Source organism: Trichosurus vulpecula, chromosome 3, assembly GCF_011100635.1.
Source record: "Trichosurus vulpecula isolate mTriVul1 chromosome 3, mTriVul1.pri, whole genome shotgun sequence".
NCBI lineage: Eukaryota > Metazoa > Chordata > Mammalia > Diprotodontia > Phalangeridae > Trichosurus > Trichosurus vulpecula.
The window spans coordinates 405,102,087-405,125,174 of record NC_050575.1 but is presented as its reverse complement, the minus strand read 5'-3'; the positions used below and the strand labels follow the sequence as shown (position 1 = coordinate 405,125,174).

At 46.4% G+C, this 23,088-nt stretch overlaps 1 protein-coding gene across 1 annotated transcript; it reads left to right on the top strand.

Annotated features, from left to right (window-relative positions):
- Positions 1–162: 162 nt before the first annotated feature.
- On the top strand, positions 163–21,147 carry RNF103 (ring finger protein 103). The gene is made up of 4 exons (XM_036749487.1): positions 163–645; positions 3,330–3,469; positions 15,159–15,274; positions 19,350–21,147. The coding sequence occupies exons 1-4, from the start codon at positions 420–422 to the stop codon at positions 20,923–20,925; spliced, it is 2,058 nt and encodes a 685-aa protein (XP_036605382.1). The 5' UTR covers positions 163–419; the 3' UTR covers positions 20,926–21,147.
- Positions 21,148–23,088: the final 1,941 nt, after the last annotated feature.

The following is a 23,088-nucleotide window of genomic DNA, read 5'->3' as shown; positions in this document are numbered from 1 at the left end:
CTTGTGCTCCCCCCACCGGCGCCCCCCGCACCCCCCCTTTACCCCTCTCCGCACCCCAACCTGCTTGTGCTCCCCCCAGCAAGCCGCCCTTCAGCCCCCCCCCCCCCCCCCCCGCTTGCATCCGGAGCGCAGGCCTTGGCCCCCTCGCGCAGGCCTTGGCCCCCTCCTGCAGCCCCCTCCCCAGCCTTCGGGGTGTGTTTCCCCCACACCAGGCTGACCTTGGCCCCCGCCTCTGATTGCTGAGGGTCTCCCCTCGTGCCTCCCAGGCCGGCCCCCTCTGAGCCCACACCGCGCTCCCCAGTGCCCGGGGGATGCCGGCCGCGTCCTTGGGCTCCCGCAGCGCGCTCCGCCTCCGCGCCCCCCTCCACCGCTGAGCCCGGGCCGGACCCCCTACCCCCCGACGGCGGCCGGCAGCCAAGATGTGGCTCAAGCTCTTCTTCCTCCTGCTCTACTTCCTGGTCCTGTTTGTGCTGGCCCGGTTCTTCGAGGCCATTGTCTGGTATGAGACGGGCATCTTGGCCACCCAGCTGGTGGACCCCGTGGCGCTCAGTTTTAAAAAGCTCAAGACCATCCTGGAGTGCCGGGGCTTGGGCTACTCCGGGCTCCCTGAGAAGAAAGATGTTCGAGAGCTGGTGGAGAAATCCGGTAAGCAGCCGGCCGGCCTCCGTGGACCCCAGGGCCGGGGGCTGCACTTGGGGCCACTTGGCTGTAGGAGCCAGGCCCCTTCCCAGCAGCCTTGGGGAGCTGCCTGAAGAGCCAGTTGGGAGGTCCATAGACCTGCCCCTGTGTGTCCGAGGCAGAACCTGAGGCCGGACTTTCTGGCTTCCTGGAGGCCAGCTTCTCCCCAAGAGATAGAGATAGAGCTTTGCAACCCCCAGAGGGATGGGAACTCCACGTCTGATTATGGGTATAACCAATGCAGGCTGCCTCCTGCCCAGCTATTTCTAGCTACAGTTGCCTAGAACCCTGAGGTTACACTTGCCCAGGTCACACCACTCTGTGTCTGAGGCCATGCTATGAGAGCAGCCCTTTCTCCATTGTGCTAAGCTGCCTATTAAACCTCATGGTGGTATGTATGTAAGGGATGGCAGTTATCCTGATGATGGAGCTTGGCACTGCAGCCGTGGATTTTTTATATCCTGGGGATTTTTCCTCCATAAATAGAATAAAGTGTATAGGGTTTTTAAGTAAGCAGTCTTGTAAAGTTCTAAGCAAATGTATTCGGTTTCCTAGTCCTCTGAAAGAAAATGTGAAATTCCTTCACTTTTTGTGGAGGCTGAGGTGATTTGTATGGGTTTTTTTTTTTTCCAAGTTTGTAGGAAGTAAATAACACCTTCAAGTGGAGGCCTTCTTAACCTGGTTTTAAGGATTTCCCAGGGACACTGACTTTGGTCATAGACAAATAGAAAATAATTTTGGACCATTCAAAGACATGCTTATGGTGAATACGTCATTCTAAAATTTCACTTTATAAATGGAGTGTGTATGTGTATGTATTTACATCTATACATGTTTGTCTCTACACATGTATACACTCCATTTATAAATTGATATATGCACATATGTAAATGAAATTTATATTTTCTCAAGATTTTCAAGCATGTACCTGCACATATATAAATTTTGTTTTGCACACACATGTATACACTGTGTGTATAATATCAAGGCTGCTTGTCCTTTGTTTACCTTGTTAGAACTCTTGGTCAGTCACTGAGATTGTGAAGATACAAGGCTTGAAACTTACAAGGAGAAACATGCTTCTGTGGTGATAGCTTTTAATAGGGAAGAATACTTTGTATAAAGAGTGAGGTCTGTACTCTAGAAAAAAACTGGAGAAGGAAAGGTGGAAGTTTGAGGAGTCCCTCCTTTTTGTGAAAAGGAGCTTTGGGACAGTGTTCTTCTTTGACCACCCTTTCTCATCTTCATTTGGATTTCCATTTTTCCTGCATTGTCAGTCCTTGCCACTGACAGCCATGGGTTAATGGATTGAAACACCAGAAAGTGAAACCAAATGTAGCACACAGGAACCTGATTTGTCCTCTTACAGGCAGTTGACTGGCTGAAGGATACAGTTTTGACAGAATGTCAGTGGGAACAATAACCTTAACTTTTTTCCACTGAACTCTGAAATGTACCTTTTTAAGGGCCAAGAAAAATATTCTTTTTCTGTACTGTAGCAATATTACTGTATTTGTTTAAAAGGTTTCCTCCCTGTTCCTTCCTGCCCCCCCTCCCCATAAGCACATATGCACACAAAGAAATGTATATTTGCTTTCAAATTTTCCTTCCTGGATGGGGAATGTGCTGCAGTGAATGGTAGGCTGGGTTTCTCTATGTAACTGTTGAAACCTACGGTTCCCTTTTGTTTGTTTCTAGCGTTGTCTGCTGTGCATTTGCAAGGCTAATTATTTCCCACAGCACTCCCCTACAGCTATGTAATATGTTAGATATAAATATTAACTCTTTCAGAGAGTTTATTAGTTACCATTCAAGGTGACAGTGTTATTAAACCCATACGTGAACCATTGCAGGAAAAACCCATATTCTCTTGCTACAAAAAAAGTTAATTGTATCCTTTATTTTAAAGCATGGTTTCTTTTGGGTTTTCTTTCTAATAAAGAAAATATAGTGAGGTAACCAAAGTCAAAGGCTCATAACACCCATATTAACAAATATGCACTACTGTCTTATAAAAGTGATTTGCTCTAGAAATAGCATTCATTATTTTAAGTTTTAGGCCTAGCCAGAAATTAAAGTTGTCTAAAAACTAGCCACCCAAGTTGTTGCTGACAGCCTTTTAAAACCTTGAGAACTGCTGTGCTGATACTAGTAGAGGACGGTTTTACTCCAGTCCCACTTAAAGCCAAGTCCAAATGGGTACTTTGAGTTGAGTGTTCTTCTTCAGAGTTCAGCTGATGGTGAAAATTCACGGTTATATTTCCATTGTTTGTTCGGAGAGGTTAAGTTTTTGACCCTTAATCACACCACGGGCTTTATTACTCATTTGCTACATGATCCTGGGCAAGTCCTTCTACATCCCAGCTACTGAGTTATTTAACAACAGACTATTTATAAAGTTATGTGCGGCCTAAGCAAAGAGATAGACCTTGCAAACCCTTATGATTATTGTGACCTACTTTTAGCTATTGATAGGAATTCAACGGTGTCAACATAAATTTCATTTTTATCTGTCTATAAACAGAGTGATGGAGTGTTTAGCTGTGTAAAGCTAATTTCAGAAATTGTGGAAGAAGTAGGTTCAGAGGTGAATGTTTACCCTATTGTGGTTTTTTGAAGTTGTGTTTCTTTATCTCTTTTTTCTTCTTTAGGAGACCTGATGGAGGGTGAGCTTTATTCTGCGCTCAAGGAAGAAGAAGCGTCGGAGTCTGCCTCTAGCACCAACTTCAGTGGTGAAATGCACTTTTATGAGCTCGTGGAAGACACCAAAGACGGCATTTGGCTCGTGCAGGTATTTGGATTGATGGTTCTTCATTCATACTCATTTCAGAACAGAGGCAGGAGGAGTGATCTTTGCAGAGAAGGTCTTAGTTACCACTACTTCTATGCAGAAGGTATTCTGAGCCAGCTTTCCCCAGCAATGATGGAGGGCAGCAGGCAGCTTTTGTGCATCAACTGTTGGCTGTTGAATCCCTGGGGAATGGAAGGGAAGACCGAGTGCCTTTGTCTCTACCATTGTCTTTTTCTCTTCCTGCTCCCCAGACTGGAATGGATGAGTGTTTGATTGTGTTGCTCTGTCTGCTTTTCAGGTCCTTTAAAAACAAGCAGGCAAATGAGAGAAATTGTTGGGGCAAATTTTTTTTTTGACATTTTTTATTTTTAGTTTACAACACTTGGTTCTACATAATTTTGAGTTTCAGATTTTCTTCCCCCCTCTCCCCCTCCCTCCCCAAGACAGCATGGAGTCCGATATATCTTCTACATATAACTTCACATTGAACTTATTTACACAATAGTCAAGTTGTAAAGAAGAATTATGACCAACTTTTAACTGTGTATGTGGAGATGAAACTGCTTTCAAGACAGGGAGGGTCCAATCAGTGTTGGAGGCATTGATTGAATTAAAAGTTTTTCTCTTCAAAGTTAAAGCAAGTTCAATAAAATCATGGCATTTTAGACCTGCTAGGGACCTTACGGATAATTAAACCCAATGCCTTCATTTTCCTGGTTAGGAAACTGTAATGGATTCACCCAGGGTCATAGAGCTGGTCGTGGCAGCTCAGTGTTTGGAAACAGTTTAGTACATTCTGTCCTTCTTCTTTTCCCTGGAGCCTGGAGGGAGCCAGGTAGAAAAGGAGGAGGATGGACAAGCAGGCAGGAGGCCTTGATCTGGAGGCCAGTAAGTAGTGGCACCATTGACTTGCTCTATGACCCAGGGCCAAATCCCTTACCCTCTGCAATACATACAGGCAATATGATAGCAATGGCAAGCATTTTTGGAGAGAGTTTATGTCTGTCTGGCACTTTGCCTCCTCCCTGAAGCCCTGGGATTATCCCTACTTTATCAAAGAAGAATGAGGCTAGGAGAGATTTAAGTGATGGTCAGCTGACTAAGCAAGGGTCTGAGGTGAGGCAGAATTTGAACTCAGGTGCCTCTTACTCCAATCCAGCAATCTCCTGAGCCGTGTGTATGTGGTGTGCATGTGGATGGCAGCAAAGTGATCTGATTGGCCATAGCATCTCACAGCTCATTGAAACCACATCTCAAGAGTATCCAGTCTCTTCAAAGGCAGGCCCAAGCACCTTTCTTGGTGACTGGAGGTGCTGGGGCCTCTCCCTGCCAAGCTATCTTGTATTTACTTTGTTGTTTCCTTGGATAGAAGGGACCCTCCCAGAGGGCAGGGCCCGTCGGGTTCCCTGGCACCTGGCACACAGCAGGGGTTATGGGTTTTTTAAAGTCACAATTGAAATTGAGGGTATCTGGTGCTGAGGAAATAGAAATATTCTTTAGGCCACTACTCTGTTATTTTTCCTTCCAAAGATTTTTAAGTGGAACTGTTATCTTCAAGTAGCCAGAGAGCAGTTAGCTTGAAGGGGTTCTGTTTTTCAAAATGTTAGTGATTTTTCAGGGTGCTGGTTCCTCTCTGCCTCTGGGATGTACTTCAACTCTTTTCATATCGAATGAGTCAGGTTTCACTCTCTGAGTTCCTTGTTCAGATGGGATGGGCTTGTGATGCCACTGGCCGAGGAAAGTCCACTCAGCTTGGCCCCGTTTCTAAAAGGCCCAGTTTGAGAGAGTTGTCCAGGGCATCCAGAGGTTGGCTGATGTGTGCCTGGTGTGCGTCAGGGCTGGGACTTGAACCCACGTCCTCCTGGCTTCTAGGCTGCCTCACTGTGTCCAGTAGTCACACGGATCCCTGTTCTCCTGTTACTTCCATTTCCTGACTCAGGTTAGCTGCAGTCTTCTCTCCAGTTGGGTTTTTTCTGTGACATTGAGAAAGCGTTTAGGGAAGTGTTGTGCTGCTGATAATGCCTCTCCACACATCTTCATGTATGTTTTGTGGTTTAAAAAAAAAGTCAAGTTGCTGTCAATAAACTACCTGGTGCAAAGGTGTCAGACAGGAGCGCACAAGGGGCCTGCAGAGAGGTGATTGTGGGAGGGAGCCGGCGATAAGAGAGAGGACCCTCCGTCAGCTGCTCGGTAGGCTCCTTCTGGTCCAGAGCACAGTGCTTCACAAGACAGGAGATTTGCCCGTGATGCCTAGTACTTCAGACGATTTCTCCCTGCTTTGGAGCTGGGGACATGCTTCTTTTCTGAACAATCATGATGAATGGCTTTCTTCTCCTCCTCTTTTTTCTAAGTTGCAGTGGGCTCCATTAACTTACTGTCCTGTCGAATCAGCCGGGTGACACAGCATCCCTCTTCTAAGCTGCTCTTGTCTCTGACTTTGTCTTTTGTGTCCTCTGCGACTTGGAAAGTACCAAACAGACTTGAGTATTCAAGACAAGGCCATGCTGTGTCATTGGCAACAAGCTGGAATGCTCAGTGTTCTTCCTCCAGCTTATGGGCACTGAACTAGGCGTGACCCAAGTCTCTCCAGTTTGCTTGTTCCTCTGTAAACCGGGGCTGGTAACATTATACCGACCCCCTTGTGGGCTCACAGGAGTGTGAGGAACGTGGACACCATGTACCTGAGCTTCTCATAGAGTGCTGGATAAACTTTTAAGTAGCATGTCAGTGTGAGGTATGAGTGTCATCTCCATGCTCACTTAACGTCTTTACTAGTTTGCACTTATAGTGCATTGATCAGTACCAATTGCCTCCTCATGGCAGTCATTCCTGGTCCAGGGCCTCCCCTCTGTGGCTGGTACCTTTTTCCAAGGGCTGTAGATTCCTCATTGTCACCACATAACCCTGGGTGTTGGCCCACACAGGGTTCTGTGCCCTGGCCCCAGTGCATATGAGGAACAACTGAAATTCAATCAGTTTTTCCTTCGTTCCACTGGCTTTGCTTCAACTAAATATTTCTTAACCTTTCTGCTGATTCGGCCGTAGACAGGCAGAAAAAAATGAGTACTAACTGCTCTCAGCTGGGGTGTTGGAGAATTAGTAGTAACTGAGGGACCAAGGCCTCATCGACGATGGTATGGAGCCAGATTTATGGAACGTGCTTATAACCAACCCAGGAAGTAAGGGAGAATCCATGCTGTGCGAGGCCTCGTAGGGCAGGAGATCACAATGCCTGCTACAACTGTTGTGTGGTTCAGTTGCCTGAAGAATCAGTGGTGCTTTCAGAAGTTCCTAATCTTTATTCCCAGGGAATAGTTGATGCACGGGCTCATGTCCCAGTATACCAGCAACAGCTAAACGTCCTTCACTTTGCCTTTGGTTGTTGCTTGAGCCCCTCTGTAATGCTGCTGTTTAGCTAGCATGTAGGTTTTGAAACTTCATTGAAAATACCTTGTCATGATGAAATGCTGACCTATAGAAAATGGAAGCCCACCTGGCATGACTGAAGACATTTGCGGTTAGGTTGCCCCTGATCCGACAGTAGCTTATGAAATCATAGAGTGTCTGAGCTGGAGGAAACCCTGCCTTAGCAATCTCTTTCATTTTATAGGGAGAAAACAAACCCAAAGAATTCTTGACAGAGAAGGGATCAGAACTTAGGTGTCTTGACCCATGGCCAGGCCAGTGCCCTTGGGTCACTGGGTCAGGGTCCCAGCAGCCACCCAGTTTAGCCCACACCCCAACAGGCCATGCCACTCACGCTCTCTCTGGATCCTGTGTCACCCGTAAAACTGATAGGGAGCCTCTCATTGATGACCATGTTCAACAGTCTGGGAGGCTTCTCTACTACACCACTCTGGGAGGACTCTGTATTGTAATATAGGAGGGAGAGCATCTCCAAAATGGTGCCCCAGATGTTTGTGTAAATTCTCATTCGGTTTCACGGATGGAAGGAAGAATACTTCTGCCTTGGGCCTTCAGTGTCTTCCTCCCCTCCTTGTCTGCCCCAGTAATGGTGGTTGGGGGACCTGTCACTGGCCGGAGCCAGGAAACTTCTAGAGAAGAGAAAATCCCCCCAAGACTGGGATATGGGACAGGGGAGAGGGCAGTGGGGATGGTGAGTTGGGGGATATGGACGCTTTTATAGACTCTCTGTGTTCAGTTGTGAAAGAAGGCTAGATGGTTTGAGAGAAGGAGGAAGCTTTTCCTCCTTTACCCACGGGTGTGACGGCTGTGACAAGGTGCTAATTGCTGTTCTTTGCTGGGTTCTGAGAGCCCCTTCTTCATAGCATGTGGCTGCAGTGTCAGATTGACCAGGTCCAGCAGCACAAACCTTCAGACCATCTTGTCATCCATCTTGGGCACCCCTACTGCGTGCAGCAGGCTGTTCTGGCTAGGTCACTAAAATCAGCTCACGTGGCTTCAGTGGGGAAGCACTTTATTAAGCACTGTCTGTGTGCCAGGAACTCGGCTCCCCAGCCTTCAGGCTTACGTTCTGCTGCTCACAGAGAAGTCAATACAGGACACACACCCAGTAAACAGTGAGGGGAGGGAGCCCTAGCAGCTCCCAAAGGAAATAGCCTGGGGCTGAGCAGAGAGTGTGTGAGAGGGACTAAGGCTGAATCAGCTTGGAAAGGTGGAGCCAGCCAGATTGCAAAGGTTTGGGGGTGGGGGGGGAGTGGGGTGACAGAAGGAAGGGCTGACTGGGGAACGGGGTAACCAGAGTATATGCTGTCTTGGAGTGAGGGGGAGGGTAGAAATGGGGAGAAAATTTGTAATTCAAACTCTCATGAAAATCAATGCTGAAAACTAAAAATATTAAATAAAGTAAAAAAAAAAAAAACCTCTCTTATATTGATTTTCTGGAGGCTTAAGAATGGCCCTTAAATGTTAGAATTGTGTTCACTTCATGCCGTAAGCTTTCTAGTAAATGTCTATTTTATCTTTTTAGCTCAAAAGCTGTGATACTACAGTTTTGGTGTACACAGTTATCCTAAGTTTTTGTGAACTTATAACTCAAATTAGAAATTGTAAGGATCCTTACCCAGTAGGTGAGGATCTATAAAAAAAAAAAAACCTTTCTTTTAAAAATTTTTTTAAAATTCAGTTTTATTTTCAGTTCCAAATTCTCTCCCTCCCCTTCTTCCCTACCTATTGGGAAGGCAAGAAAAACAAAATTCATTAAAAATATTTATACTCATGTAAAACAAATCCTGCATTAACCTTGTTCCAAAGGAAGAGAATATGTCTCAGTCTGTACTATGAGTTCATCGGTTCTCTGTGTGGAAGCGGATAGCTTTTTTCAGTGTGAGCCCTTTGGAATTGTGCTGGATCATTATATTGATCAGAGAAGCTAAGTTTTTCACAGTTGATTATTATTATAACATTGCTGTTATTGTTCTCCTGGTTCTTCTCACTTCCCTTTGCATCAGTTCATATGGATGGATCTTCCTAGGTTTTTCTGAAACCATCCCCTTCATCATGTTACAGCACAATTGTATTCCATTGCACTCATATACCACAACTTGTTCAGCCATTCCCCAATTGATGGGCATCCCCTTGGTTTCCAATTCTTGGCCACCACAAAAGAACTGCTATAAATGTTTGTACATGTGGGTCCTTTTCCTTTGATATCCTTGGGATATAGACCTAGTAGTGATATGGCTGGGTCAGAGGGTTTATAGCCCTTTGGGCATAGTTCCAAAATGTTACCTAGAATGGTTGGACCATTTAACAACTCCACCAACAATGCATTAGTGTACCTATTTTCCCACCTCCCCTTTAGCATTTGTCCTTTTCCTTAATCTGACAGGTGTGAGGTCGTGCCTCCCAGTTGTTTTAATTTGCATTTCTCTAATCAATAGTGATTTAGAGCAGTTTTGTTTTGTTTTGTTTTGTTTTTGCATGACTAATGATAGTTTGGATTTCTTCCTCTGAAAGCTGCTTCTTCACAGCCCTTGACCACTTATTGATTGGGGCGTGGCTCCCGTAGCTCTCCAAGCTGCGTAAAGAAGTTCATAAAGTTCATAAAGAAGTTGGCTCTGCCACAGCACCTCTCCCCTCCCGTGCTCTTCCCAGATGTGCTGGGCACACAAAGGAAAAGAAGAGGCACTGTGACGTGATGGGCAGAGTGCTGCACCTGGCATCAGGAGGCCCCAGACACTTTCTGGCTGGGCGACCTTTCTCAGCCTCAGTGTCCTCGTCTGTGAAATGGAAGTCTGGACTTGATTCCCTCTTCCATTCCACCCCACTTTGAACGCCCAGCTGCAGGGTAAGCAGGGGCAGCTCCCTTCCTTCTCTGTCCATGATGCCCTCTCTACAGAGACCCTGAGGAGCCACACATACCCCCTCTGCCCCAACTCTAGCGCCATGCCCATCTCAGGGATCATGAGAAATGAAACTAGGTTTGTTTTCCCCCAAAAAAGGTGACAGAGATGCCTGTTCTAGTTTTCAAACTTGTAATTGAGTGGTGGGAGAGCTTAGAGCAGCTGTAAAAGCAGCCCCTACTCTGAGAGATGCCCAAGGTCTAAAGTGCATCAGGCATCTGCTCAATAGGAGTAGAGGGTCCTCCTCTCCTTCCTGCTGGCCTTTGGCTTTGTTGTAGTTTATTGCCGAAGGCAGGAAGAGCTGTGGGTGAGGAAGGGGTAGAAAGAGGGCCAGAGGAATCACTGGAGAAGGTGGTTTTTGTTGCCTTTTTGAAGCCCTTGGGTGAGGCACTGGTGGGAGAGAGAAGGTGTGGAAGGATTCAAGAACATGCTTCTCATGGGGCTTTGTCATACTTTCTTGTGGGCCAGGGAGAGAGATAGCTTTCTTTGGGATTTCATGTTTCCATTTCTGTGTGTGACTTAAGTGGACAGAGAATCTTTCACAAAAAACATACAAATGGGAGCATCCACGTTGGATGGGGGCCCTCAACCTACCCCCCCCCCCGGTTCTTTCCCCATCCTGGTGCTCAGTCTCGTGTCACCTCTGGCCCTTCCTCTTCCTCCCATCCTGTAAACAAGGAAGCTGCTCCTGGCTCTGGCTCCCTCCTGGTATGGGCTTCTCTATACATGCTCTTCTCCAGCAGCCTCATCTGCTGTATCTCGCAGTCTGAGGTGACTCCTGAGTCTCTACCCTGTTCCACAGTTCTAGGCCTTTATTTCCATTCTTTGCTAGGAATCCTCATCTGGATGGCCACTAGCCCTCTGCTGAACTCAGAACATTCCTCTGCTCCCAGCCCCATCTCTGCCCTTTCTCTGCCGTCTCCTTTTCTTGGTATAAACACCACCGTCCTGGCAGTGTGGAGAGATGGAGGGTCTGTCCACTTGCCGGGTTCTTATGATTGGGCATCTGCAGTTGGCATCGGCCCCATCCTCTTGGTTCCTGCTGCAGCTTTGTTGTTCAGGACACCCCATCTCTCTTCCCTTAGAATTTCATATTCCTCCCCTAACTGGTCTTTGTCCCTCCACTCTGTCCCCTCTTCAGTCCATCCACCACCCAGCGACTCGGCTCATCTTTAGCAGGTTTGTATATGATGACAGAGAGCCAGGAAGGGTGGGTATTGAGAAAGATGGAGCCGGCCTTTGAAAAGAGGTGGGTGGGCCTAGAATGTGGGACAGACTTACCAGGGAAAATGTAAAATCTTACCCTTAGATTTAAGAAATCAACTTGACAAGTTCTAAGTAAGGACAGGCACAAGTTCATCTGAAAAAGGTAACATTAGTGATGATAATAATAACTATAACTAACTTAAGGCACCTACTACATGCCAGGCACTGTGCTAAGCACTTTTACAAAAATTTCATTTAATCCTCATAACAACCCTGAGAGGTGGGCCTGTTGTTAGCCCTATTAGAAATGAGGACACATGCCAGAGGGGTTAAGGGACTTGTCCACGTTCACACAGCTAGTATCTGAGGCCAGACTGGAACCCAGGACTAACTCACTGGAGGCCCGGTGCTCTGCCCACAGTGCCACCAATGACATAGACTTCTTGGCAGACTGAAAGCTCCATAGGAGGTACGATGTGTCCAGACACTAGCGAGGCTGTGGCACCACCAAGCTTGGCCCTGGTCAGGTGGCAGCTGGGGCCCATATTTTAGGGTGTGCAGGTGGGCAGCCGGGCTGGTAGAGATCTCGGGTTAGTGGCTTCGGAGGTTTAGTTAACAACTGGCTGTGCTGAACCCAGAGGAGAGAAGGTTGAGGATGAGGGAATGATCGTTGTATTCAAGTCATGTGAGGGCTTTTGTGGTGAAGGAGGGACTCAGTTTGTTTTATTTGGCCATGGAGGGAGAGCTGGGAACAAGGGAGCAAATTCGGGCTTGGTATAAAGACAAACTTGTCCGCGGCTGGAGCTTTCCAAGAGTAGAATGAGCCGTCCCATGAAGCAAATGTGTTACCTCACTGAGGGGCACAGTGGATGGCACACTGGGTCTGGAAGCAGGAGAAACTGAGTTCCAATCTGGCCTCAGGCACCTCCTGGCTGTGTGATCCTGGGCAAGTCACTTAACCTCTGTCTGCCTTGGTTTCCTCAACTGTAACCTGGGGATTATATTAGCAAAGTGCTGAGCTTAGTGAGTGGCACATAGTAGGTGCTTTATAAATGCTTGTTTCTTTCCTTCCCTCTAACTCAAACTCTTCTACCCAAAGTTGGGTGGCCATTTGATAAGTATATCGCCGGAGGGATTCTTGTTCATAGGTAGATGGGGCTAGATGGTGTCTTGTTCTGTGAATGGTAAGTTGTAGCAGCTTCATGGGTCGGGTCATCACACTTTACCCCCGTCGGAGGTCTGAGTCAGAGCTGGGGGGCCACTTGCCAGGTAGATCAGCCAGAGCTTTTGGCCACGTTGAGAAGAGGAAGATCCCAGAAGGGGTTGGGCTGCTTCTCAATGTGGCTGCACCAAGGAGGAGGAGCTGGGGGGAGGGGGAGGGGGAGGCAGGCTGCTCAGCTCTGGTTACTTCAATGTTCTCTGCCAACGAGATGATCTTCGGGTTGGGAAAGACAAAACAAAGGTACCTCATGAGGCTGATGCCCAAGGTAGAAATGTGACGGTAACTCCTGGCTGCCCTGATGACTGGGGTATCAGAAGAACTGGATGTTAAGACTGTTGAAGCATGGCCAGTAATGACTGAAAAGCCGTGGGAAGTGGGAGTGGGCTGGAGGAAAGCAAATGTGGTCAGGAAGAGAATATACCATCGGCCAGGGAGCTTGACTTCCATCTCTGGCTTGTTCTAGAAGGTAGGAAGTATTAAAGGGACAGTCAGTAAACATCTCAGAAAGGAAACAGTTATCCCAGAGAGTACAGCCAATCATAAACCGGTCATCCTAGAGGGCGTGATCCAGAGAATGCTAAAAGTATACTTTAGCATTTGACTAGATTTTAACAAAGCATTTCACCCAGTGGAAAAGAGGGAAAGATGTAGGTTAAAATTCAGTACTTCTTAAACTGCGGGTCTCCACCCCATATGGGTTTGCTTTGTCTATATTTGCGTGTTGTCTCCGGCTTTAGATTGTGAGACAAGGACTGGCTTTTGCATCTTTTGTATCCCCAGCACTTAGTGCAGTGCCTGGCCTCCAGTGGGTGCTTAATAAATGTTTGCTAATTGATCCTGGAAGCAGCAGGAACCACCGAAGTGCTGTGGAGGGAACCAGGCCTGTTCCTTAGGAAGATCCCCTTGGCAGCTAAGTGGAGGGTGGGCTGGAGTGGGAAGAGCCTGGAGAGAGGATGCCAACCAGAGGCCATTTCAGTAGCATGGGCGTGAGGTGCTGAGGGCTTGCAGTATTGGAGAGATGAAGGGAAGATCTCCAGGCCTTAGCAGCTCATTGGATCATGGCGGGTGAGAGGGGGTAGACAAGCCTGGGAAACTGGCAGGTGCCCTCGGCAGCAATAGGGGAGTTTGGAGGAAGGGAGAGGGTTTGCCACGTTGCCTCACAAGGCCTGTGGGAGTCCTCTGGGCCAGTTCAGGGTGAACTCAAGGTCAAAATTGTGTCCTAATACCAAGGTGTTTTAGAGGGAATCAGAGTCAATAAACATTTATTAAGTGCTTACTGTGTTCAAGGTGGGCAGCTAGGTGGTGTGGTAGATAGGGCACCAGGCCTGGAGTCAGGAACCTTCATCTTCTCAAGTTCAAATCCAGCTTCAGATGCTTACTAGCTGTGTGACCCTGGGCAAGTCACTGAACCCTGTTCGTCTCAGTTTCCTCATCTGTAAAATGAGCTGGAGAAGGAAATGGTAAACTACTCCAGTATCTTTGCCAAGAAAACTCCAGATGGGGTCACAAAGAATCAGACACGAATGAAGAACAATGATAAAATGCTCTGTGCCAGGCACTGTGCTAAACTCTAGAGATACAGAGAAAGACACAAGACAGTCCCTGCCTTCAAGGAGTTCATGATCTAATGAGGGAAGGCAGCGCACAGATGGAAGCTGGGACAGGGGTGGGGCACCGGCTTTGTGCCCATCCAGGGGAATGCTGAAAACCCACAGCTAGGGTGGGAAATGACCTGAGTCGGTGGGAGTTGAATACAGAGTGAATTCTTGCAGTGCTGAGTTTCTGGAGGTCATGAAATTCAGGCAGGGGAGGGAACGATCAGATGAATTCAGAGTGCTCTGCATCTCTCCATTGTCCCACCTACACCCTCTCCAATCTGATGGGGGAGGGAAAGTGGCGGGGAGGGATTGCTGAAGAGATGGGAGTTAGGGAGTGAATTCATCTTGCAGAATGATGAGTTTCTGGAGATCATGAATTCCAGGAGAGCAGCCAGATAGATAGGACATGATGGAGTCTTGAGACCAGAAAGTTAGAGAACTGGTTTAAGCCTTTTTTAATAATTATATTTCAGAATCATCTTGATTAGTGGGAAACTTTTCTTCCAAATTCAGGTCTTGTGAAAAATGAGGCACTATATATATTCCATCTTTGTGTTTTATTTGAGCAGGCTGCAAACCTCTGCATAAAGTTAGAAATGAGGATTGGCCATCATTTGTTATTATGGATAATTGGGTCTTTAAACACAATTTATAATTTATCGTTTTAACATTTCAAAATCTCCTTTTTCCAAGCATCCAACATTATTGATGGTTTTTCAGATTATTTCTTTGTTATCCCCACCTTTTAAAGCACTTAATGAGTGTCTGGTCCCAGGGCAGATCCTACTCTTTCCTCACTGATGGAGACATGAGAATTTGATCTAGGAAAAGGCTGTCGTGCTTATAATGACTTGTACCCCGGTTGAGAATTGGCTGTGGTGAATTGAGGCTCAGACTGAGGGGCAGTGTGGAACTTTACCAGAAAGCGCCTCTCCCTGAGTGTGTCACAGAATGAATGGTCAAACACAGTACTTTGGTTAGTGAATGACCTTGTGGTCTGGATTGTGTGTTAGAACAAAGATCAGCTTCTGTCCGTGGAATATCCGACTTTGGAGATATTCCTCAGGTAAAAGGAGCCGGCTTGCTGTTTGGCTCAGCAGGGCTGCTTTCTGGCTCCATGTAGACCCTGTAGGAATGGAGATGTGCATTGTTTCTGCTTTTTCTGCTGTTCATTTTATCAGGTTGGCATTTTAAGAGGAAATGATGACATGTTATAAGATCCACACACTGGGGATGAGAATAGCTTATTTTCAGAAAATTGAATTAATAGGCAGCTACAATGTGGGCTTGACTCTAATTTTGGAAGTTGACACCTGTCTTTTTCCTTTTGGCCGTAGGTCATAGCGAGTGACAGAAGCCCGCTAGTGGGGAAGGTCCACTGGGAGAAAATGGTGAAAAAGGTGTCCAGATTTGGAATACGCACAGGAACCTTTAACTGCTCCAGTGATCCCAGGTGAGCCTTCCATACCCCTCTGGACATATGAATCCTATAAGTCTTACGAAGAGTGACCATATCAAAACAGTAATCAGCATGAGGATGCTGTACAGCCAGAAGCTGATGGCCATGCCGGGCGTGGTGCAGCTGCTGGCAGGTGCCCGTAATTCTCCTAATGCTGCAGGCTGAGAGGAAGAGAATCCATCTGGAGAATGTTTTATGTCTTTCACAAACTCCAGTTGGAGCCACAGTGCCCTGTGTGACTCAGAATCCCTTCAGTAAAGACGCTTGATCTTCCTTCTTGAATTCAGTGCCAGGAGCGTTTCTCTTTTAATGAAACTTGTTCCTTTGATCAGAAGAGACACACTGTGGGCTTCCTTTTTGCTTCAGCTGTTAGTGATAAAGTCTTCTGCCTCCACTTTTTTTCTCTCTGTCTTTCATCCCTCAGAGAACTCCTGCCCCTTAAGACTTCCCCAGCCCCTCATGTGCTGATGAGTTCTAAAGCTGCCTTTCTAGCTCTGCCTACCTTCTGTCCAAGTCCACCCTGCGCCCCCCCCTCCCGCAGCCAAGGCTCTTGGTGTTTGGTGGCCCTTCAGTCACCTCAGCCCCATCCCTTCCATAGCACTTTGAGGTCACAGAGCTCGTTATCTCCCCAATCGACCCAGTAGGCGTGAGGTGGGAGCTGGAGAGATGGGAGGCGCCACAGGCCCAGCAAGGTTGGGTAACTTGCTCCCACCTCCCCCGGCCATGTCTTCTCCCTCTCTTTCCGCTTAGTACCACCACAATCAGTCAAGACGTTCCCGCCACCCCTTTGTAATCCCAGAGCTGGAATATTACAAAAGTAACAAATTGAAGTTTTTCACATGTCCAGCCTCTGGCCTAATGCACTCTGCTAACAGTTTAATCATCACATTTGTAATCTCACTGCCTCGTCATAAATCTTCAGGGGTTTTCCATAGCCCACAAGGGGAAGGTTCAGATCTTGGCTCTAGAGGCTCATGGGGTTCTGGGACCCTTCTAAAATAGAAATTAGAAGCCTTGACAATCCCGTGGTCCTTACTGTTGAGGACACCCAGCAGTCGATGATGATTACCAAGGTCACAGGTAGCCCTAGGTCTTGGAGTTAGGAGTCCTTGGCCTGGCGAGCCCAGCCCTTGGGCTGCTCAGGACTGACTTCCCTCTCCTGACAGTTCATCCCTCGGCTTTCTGGTCAGTCCTGATGATCTTCTCACCCTCTCCTGCGTGTACTAAGACAACATTTACTTTTTGACCTACCATAATCTCCCTGCTCCTGCCTTTTGAACCCTTTAGGATGGAGCTGAAGTTGGCTTTCTTCCAGGGAGGCTTTTCTTCCTGCTCAGGCAACATTCCTCTCTCCTTTTTGTGCTTTATCACTTGGTTCTTCCTTGTTTTCTGCTTGTTTTATGTGTTCATATTGTTTCTATAATTGGATGGTAAGCTTGAGGAGAATGGGTGCTATGTTTTGTACTTGAAATTACCCCACACCTTGGGTTTTGGAAATAGTCTTGATTTCACAAAAACCACACTTTGAGAAAAGCTACATGTTCTGATTTTGGGATCAGAATTGATGATCACAGGATCTTTGCCACCATGCTGTGTGAGGTGCTTCCAAAAACTTTATTCCTTTGGGCAAAATCTCTGCCTCCTGGGAGACTGCCTCCTAATCATTGTCATGTGATCCCTAAGATTCAGGCATCCCCTTCCAAGCTTGTAACTCTATCAGGGTCTGTTTGTTGGTCATAGATTCTCCTCTGCTCACAGGATGCGGAAGAAAGTATCCAGGACCCATTTGTGCTGTTCCTCTCGAGTTCTACATTTTATATACATTTATTTTGGGGTGAGAATTATCAAAAGGAGCTTGTCCTTACTTTTATTCAACAAGAGGGACTTTTAAAATGGATATTGGGTAGGATTTCTTTTAGACATCTTCCAACGAATGAAATAAATGAAATCTTTTCTTGAAAAGTATCGATTCCTTGGTGTTTGGTAGGGATTAGCTTTTCTAACCATACAAGACGCACTTCGCAGCAGCCTTCAATGAGGATCATACTTGGCTTTCTTCTCGCCTGTATTGGCTGCAAAGCCAGGGGGAGAAGCTCTGTGACAGAAGGTGCTCTCTGCATTTGTCCTCTTGGACCCTACCTCGTTTCACTGTTTTGTTGTTGCTCCTCTTCCCTGTTACATTCCTGTCATCCTCAGATGTGTTGTTTTCCTGGCTCTGCTTACTGCCCTTTGCATCAGTTCATTGAAGTTTTCACACGCTTCTCTGTGCTCCTCATATCCATTGTAGGTACTTGTGTTTGCTCAATTCGGTAAATCAACAGGCATTTATTAGATGCCTGCTCTGTGTGGGAGGTGCTGGGGACATAGGTGTAAAAGTAAGAGAGCCCCTGCCCTCAAGGCAAGATTGATTCGTAGATGAATAGATGGAGATGCTTGCAGACAGAATTAATGCAGATTTATTTTGTGGTCATGGGAATGATACCTCGAGAGCCCAATGAGGCCTGTTGAAGGCAGCAGCCCTTGAGCTGAGCCTTGAAGGGAGGATGAGGAAGAGAAGCGTTCCAGGCACAGAGGACAGACACAGAGGCAGGAGATGGACTGTGCAGCTAGCAGGCCAACTGCTTGAGAGCATTTTGGGCATTTCCTCTGCACTGCTTTTTTCAGCACAATAATCTTGGTGAACCTTTGACCTTTTAGAAAAGATAACTTATAGAAGGAAAGCAGAAAATTGGGAGGATGGGGTAGAATTTTATAGCAAATTTCTCAGATAAAGACTAATTTCTCAAATACACAGAGGACCGAACCAAAATTATAAAAATAAGAGCCATTCCCCAAATGATACATGGTCAAAGGACAGACTGTTTTTAGAAGAAGAAATCAAAACTATCAAGTCATATGAAAAAAATTCTGTAAGTCACTAATAACTAGAGAAATACAACTTAAAACACCTCTGAGGTACCACCTCACACCCAGATTAGCTAACATGACAAAAAAGGAAAATGATAAATGCTGGAAGAAATATGGAAAAACAGGGACACTAATGCACTGTTGGTGGAGTTGTGACCTGGCCCGACCATTCTGTAGAACAATGTGAAAGTGCCCAAAGGGTTATAAAACTCTGTGTACCCTTTACACCCAGCAATACCCCTACTGGGTCTGTATCTCAAAGAGATCAAGGGAAAGGGAGAAAGACCTGTATGTTCCAAAATATTTAGGGCACCTCTTTCAGGGCAACTAGGGGATGCCACTCAATTGGGGAATTGCTGGACAAATTATGGCATTTGAATGTGATGGAATACTACTTTACTGTAAGAAATGATGACAGAAAAACCAGGGAAGTCACCTAAGACTGATGCATAATGAAGTGAGCAGAACCAGGAGAACATTGTACCCACGGTAACAGCAATAGCATAACAGTGATCACCTGGGAAAGACTTAGTGACTGACCATTCCGAAGGACCCAGGATGAACAGTGCTCTCCAACTCTGGAGAAAGAAGCGAGGAGCTCTGAGTGCAGGCTGAAGTATAGTATATACTATATAGTATAGTTTTTCACGTTCTTTGTATTTTTGGTGGTTTTTTTTTAAACATGGCTAATGTGGAAATATGTTTTCCATGACTTCATATGGGGGAAGAGGTAGAGAAAGGGAGAGAAACTAAGAATAAAAATTTTCTTTAAAAGAGCAGGCCTTTCTTTTCCTCTGCATTTCCAAATTCTGCTCACCCTCTAAACCCCATCTCCTCCATTCCCAGCCATCTCTGAATTTTGGTCGCACACTCTGCCAGGCCAGCTTGCACTTTGTTGACATTGAAAGCAAGTACTTCCTAAGCTCCCTTCTTGGCCATCCCCCTGTTTGGTGCTAGGAATACCCACAGATGAAGTTGATGTGGGCACATAAGCCAGAAACTGGCAGCTCACTTTCTGTTCCTTGTGTGTCTTTGTAATGATCTTGGTTATTGAGGAGCTGAGTAGATGGGGCATGCTCTGAGCTGTCCAGTAAGATGTTTGCACATGGCTGAGGCTTGGAGGCATGATTGTTTGTGGCTCATTTCTCTATCTTTTTGATAGGTATTGCCGGAGGCGCGGCTGGATACGCTCAACCCTCATTATGTCTGTGCCCCAAACCAGTACCTCAAAAGGAAAGGTCATGCTCAAGGAGTACAGTGGGCGCAAGATGGAGGCAGAGCACATCTTTAAGTGGATAACTGCACACGCGGCATCTCGCATCAAGACCATTTACAACGCAGAGCACCTGAAGGAGGAGTGGAACCGCAGCGACCAGTACTGGGTGAAGATCTACCTGTTTGCCAACCTCGACCAGCCGCCGGCCTTTTTCTCCGCACTTAGCATCAAGTTTACCGGAAGGGTTGAGTTCATCTTTGTTAACGTGGAGAACTGGCAGAACAGGAGCTCAATGACTGACATTGGCATCTACAGCATGCCATCATACATACTGAGGACTCCAGAGGGCATTTACAGATACGGGAACAACACGGGTGAGTTTCTGTCCCTTCGGGCCATGGACTCCTTCCTGCGCTCCTTGCAGCCCGAAGTCAATGATTTGTTTGTCTTAAGCTTGGTGCTGGTCAACCTTATGGCCTGGATGGACCTGTTCATCACCCAGGGCGCTACCATCAAGCGGTTTGTCGTCCTCATCAGCACTCTAGGGACGTATAACTCCCTCCTCATTATTTCCTGGCTGCCTGTGCTGGGCTTCCTACAGCTCCCTTACTTAGACAGCTTTTATGAGTACAGCTTAAAATTGCTGCGGTATTCCAACACCACGACGCTGGCTTCCTGGGTGAGGGCTGACTGGATGTTTTACTCTTCACACCCTGCCCTGTTCCTCAGTACGTATCTTGGACACGGCTTACTAATTGATTACTTTGAGAAGAAGCGGCGCCGCCACCACAACCCTGAGGAAGTGAACGCCAACAACCTGGAGTGGCTGTCCAGCCTGTGGGACTGGTATACCAGCTACCTCTTCCACCCCATTGCTTCTTTCCAGAACTTTCCTGTGGACTCGGATTGGGACGAAGACCCCGACCTGTTCCTCGAGCGCCTGGCTTTCCCAGACCTGTGGCTGCACCCTCTGATACCGACTGATTATATTAAAAACTTGCCATTGTGGCGTTTCAAGTGTCTTGGAGCGCCTTCAGAAGAGGACACGTCAGAGGGTTCTCAAGAGCCTGAAAACGACTCGGACGGTGAGAACAGTGACACTTTCGCCAGGGGGACAGAAGTGTCTGACCACCAGCCCAGCCCCGCCAGCCCTGCTCCTGAAGGAAGTCAACAAAAGAACGAAGCTTGCTCGTGTGCCGGCAGATACTGTCAGACTGATCCCCGCGACAGGGGACGTCGTGGGTCGCACGGGTCGTATGACGCAGGTGAAGATGGGGAGCCCGACTGGCTGGCCTGGCCCGCCGCCATGTTGCACTGTACTGAATGTGTGGTCTGCCTAGAAAACTTTGACCATGGCTGTTTGTTAACGGGCTTGCCCTGCGGCCACGTGTTCCACCAGAATTGCATCGTCATGTGGCTGGCCGGGGGCCGGCACTGCTGCCCTGTCTGCCGGTGGCCTTCTTACAAGAAGAAGCAACCACGTGGACACCCCCCACCCTTGTCGAATGACACCCCGTCCTAACGTGTGGCGCTGCCCTCTGTAAGCCTTGACTCACATAGGGCTCGCCTTGTCAATGTTTTTGTGGTTTGAAGTTTAGTTTAATGTTAGTGCAGTGACCAGAAATATACATTATGCTAACGTTAATGGCAGAATTATTTGGTTGCCTTGTGTGTCAAAATGGAATGCATACTTAATTGTACCAACTTTTATTTACAACATTGGAAACTCAGCAGTTGATGTTTTCTAAGCACAAAAAAGCGAGACAGAAATTTATCCTAGCAAGAGCTGACAAGTTAGGGTTCAGATTCTAATGAAATTGACAGTTGCTTATCCTAAATGTTTCCTCCCTTTTTACAGTCTCTGTTCAGCACCTTTGGTTGAATAATGTATCTCTGAGACATGAAATTTAAGAAAACCTATGAAATAAATTATTTTAAACCCAAAAGACTGCAGACTTTCCAAAACGAAGTCATTTTTGACAAAGTAGATAAATATAGATAGAGATGTCTGAATATTTGATTTATCTGTACAAACTAATAAAATATAATTTTGGTCTCTTTTACAAAAGAATAACATAAATCATTGGAGTCTGGTTGGCTGAGAAATGGTGCTATTTCATGTTGCCATCAGTTTTAAATTAGTTTTATCAGGGAAGAAATCTCATAATGGAATTTTCCCAATTCTCACTGCCTACTTGTCAGTGAAAACTGCTGGAAGGTGAAATTGTCCCATTCTTAATGACTGACTGAGAGGTGCCTATAGGCTGAAATATTCACTTTTCAGGGTGATTTGTGCCCCACTGATATTAAGGCTAAATGAGTGCCATTTTAAAGGACTTTAAATTACTAAACTCTTATTAACATTAGATTCTTTTTTGAAATAAAATTAGAGCCACTCATGTGCTTTGATGGGACCATGCAGCACTTTCAAACAAACAGCTCCTTAGCTGTCCCTTTGGAGGAGCAGCAGTTGGGTTGCAGTGATATGACAAACTAGAAATGTCACATGAACAAAGCTGATCTTTGTTGGAAAAATACCAACTCTGCGAGGTTCGGGTCTCTCCGGGAGCCTGAGTCATCGATGCCTCAACTCTAGTCAGGGTGAGAGATAATAAGACTCTTGTCAGATTCTACTGGGGGTGGAGAGTTGAAAGAGAACATTCAGGATTGACAAAGTGAACTCTAAAAGAAATCAGATACCCCTTTGTTAAAACAATCACTTTCAGTCAGTTCCAGACTCTCCTGATTACTGTTCGTCTCTTCTGCAAAGGTAGAGGTTCTCTCTTCCATCAAGGGGACAGACTGTCACTTCTCTTGTCTATGTAGTCCCGAGTACTTGGAAGGATCTCCAGTAGGTTATTTTTAATTGGATGTACAACCCTCTGACACCCTCAGGATCCTCTCAAAAAGCCTATCCCTTTGTGGAGAACCCACTTTAATTTTTCAGTTCACCAGAGTCCCAGCCATTCATCCATTTGTCCCAGGCCCTAAAGGGGTCTAGCAGTTAAGCTTTCGGTGCCTGCTATAGCTGGCCTCAAAGCCTCACTTGGCTCCAGTTCCCTCCAGCCTGACTTCTCTGGAGACCCCTTGGTCGTTTGGAGGCATCTCAGGTCAATGGTGAGACACCTAGTTTGTGGATTATTCAGGTACCCTTATTTCTGGCCTGCTCCAACTTCCATCAGAAGGAGGACTCTACTGGGGACAAGTGAGATTCCAATCTACTTTTCTTTCTATTTGCTCCTAATAAAAGGTTATGGGGGGAGGGGTTTGAAACATTCAAAGGATAATTTAATGTGATCTTTCGATTATCAGTACCTCAGTTATCCATGCTGTCTTTTTTTTTTCCCTACAATGAGTAGTGAGTTTGTATTTTTTTTTTGACCAATACAGTGCCTCTCATACCTCAGATTTTGGTTTTTTCTCTCTAATTTGGGACTTTGGAACTCAAAATTTTTTAAAAAGATTAAAAATAAATAATTCTGAACCATATTCATATAAGTCATTCATTTTCTTAGCATCCCTATTAGAGGGAAGGGATCTTCATTTCACAATTGAATAACCAGGTTAATCACAGCGGGATCATCCGTTTAGACCTGGAAAGGGTATTAGAGGTCATTGAGTCCAACCACCTCATTTGACTATGGCAGACAGAATTAGAACTCTGCTCTTCCTGACTTCCTGTCCT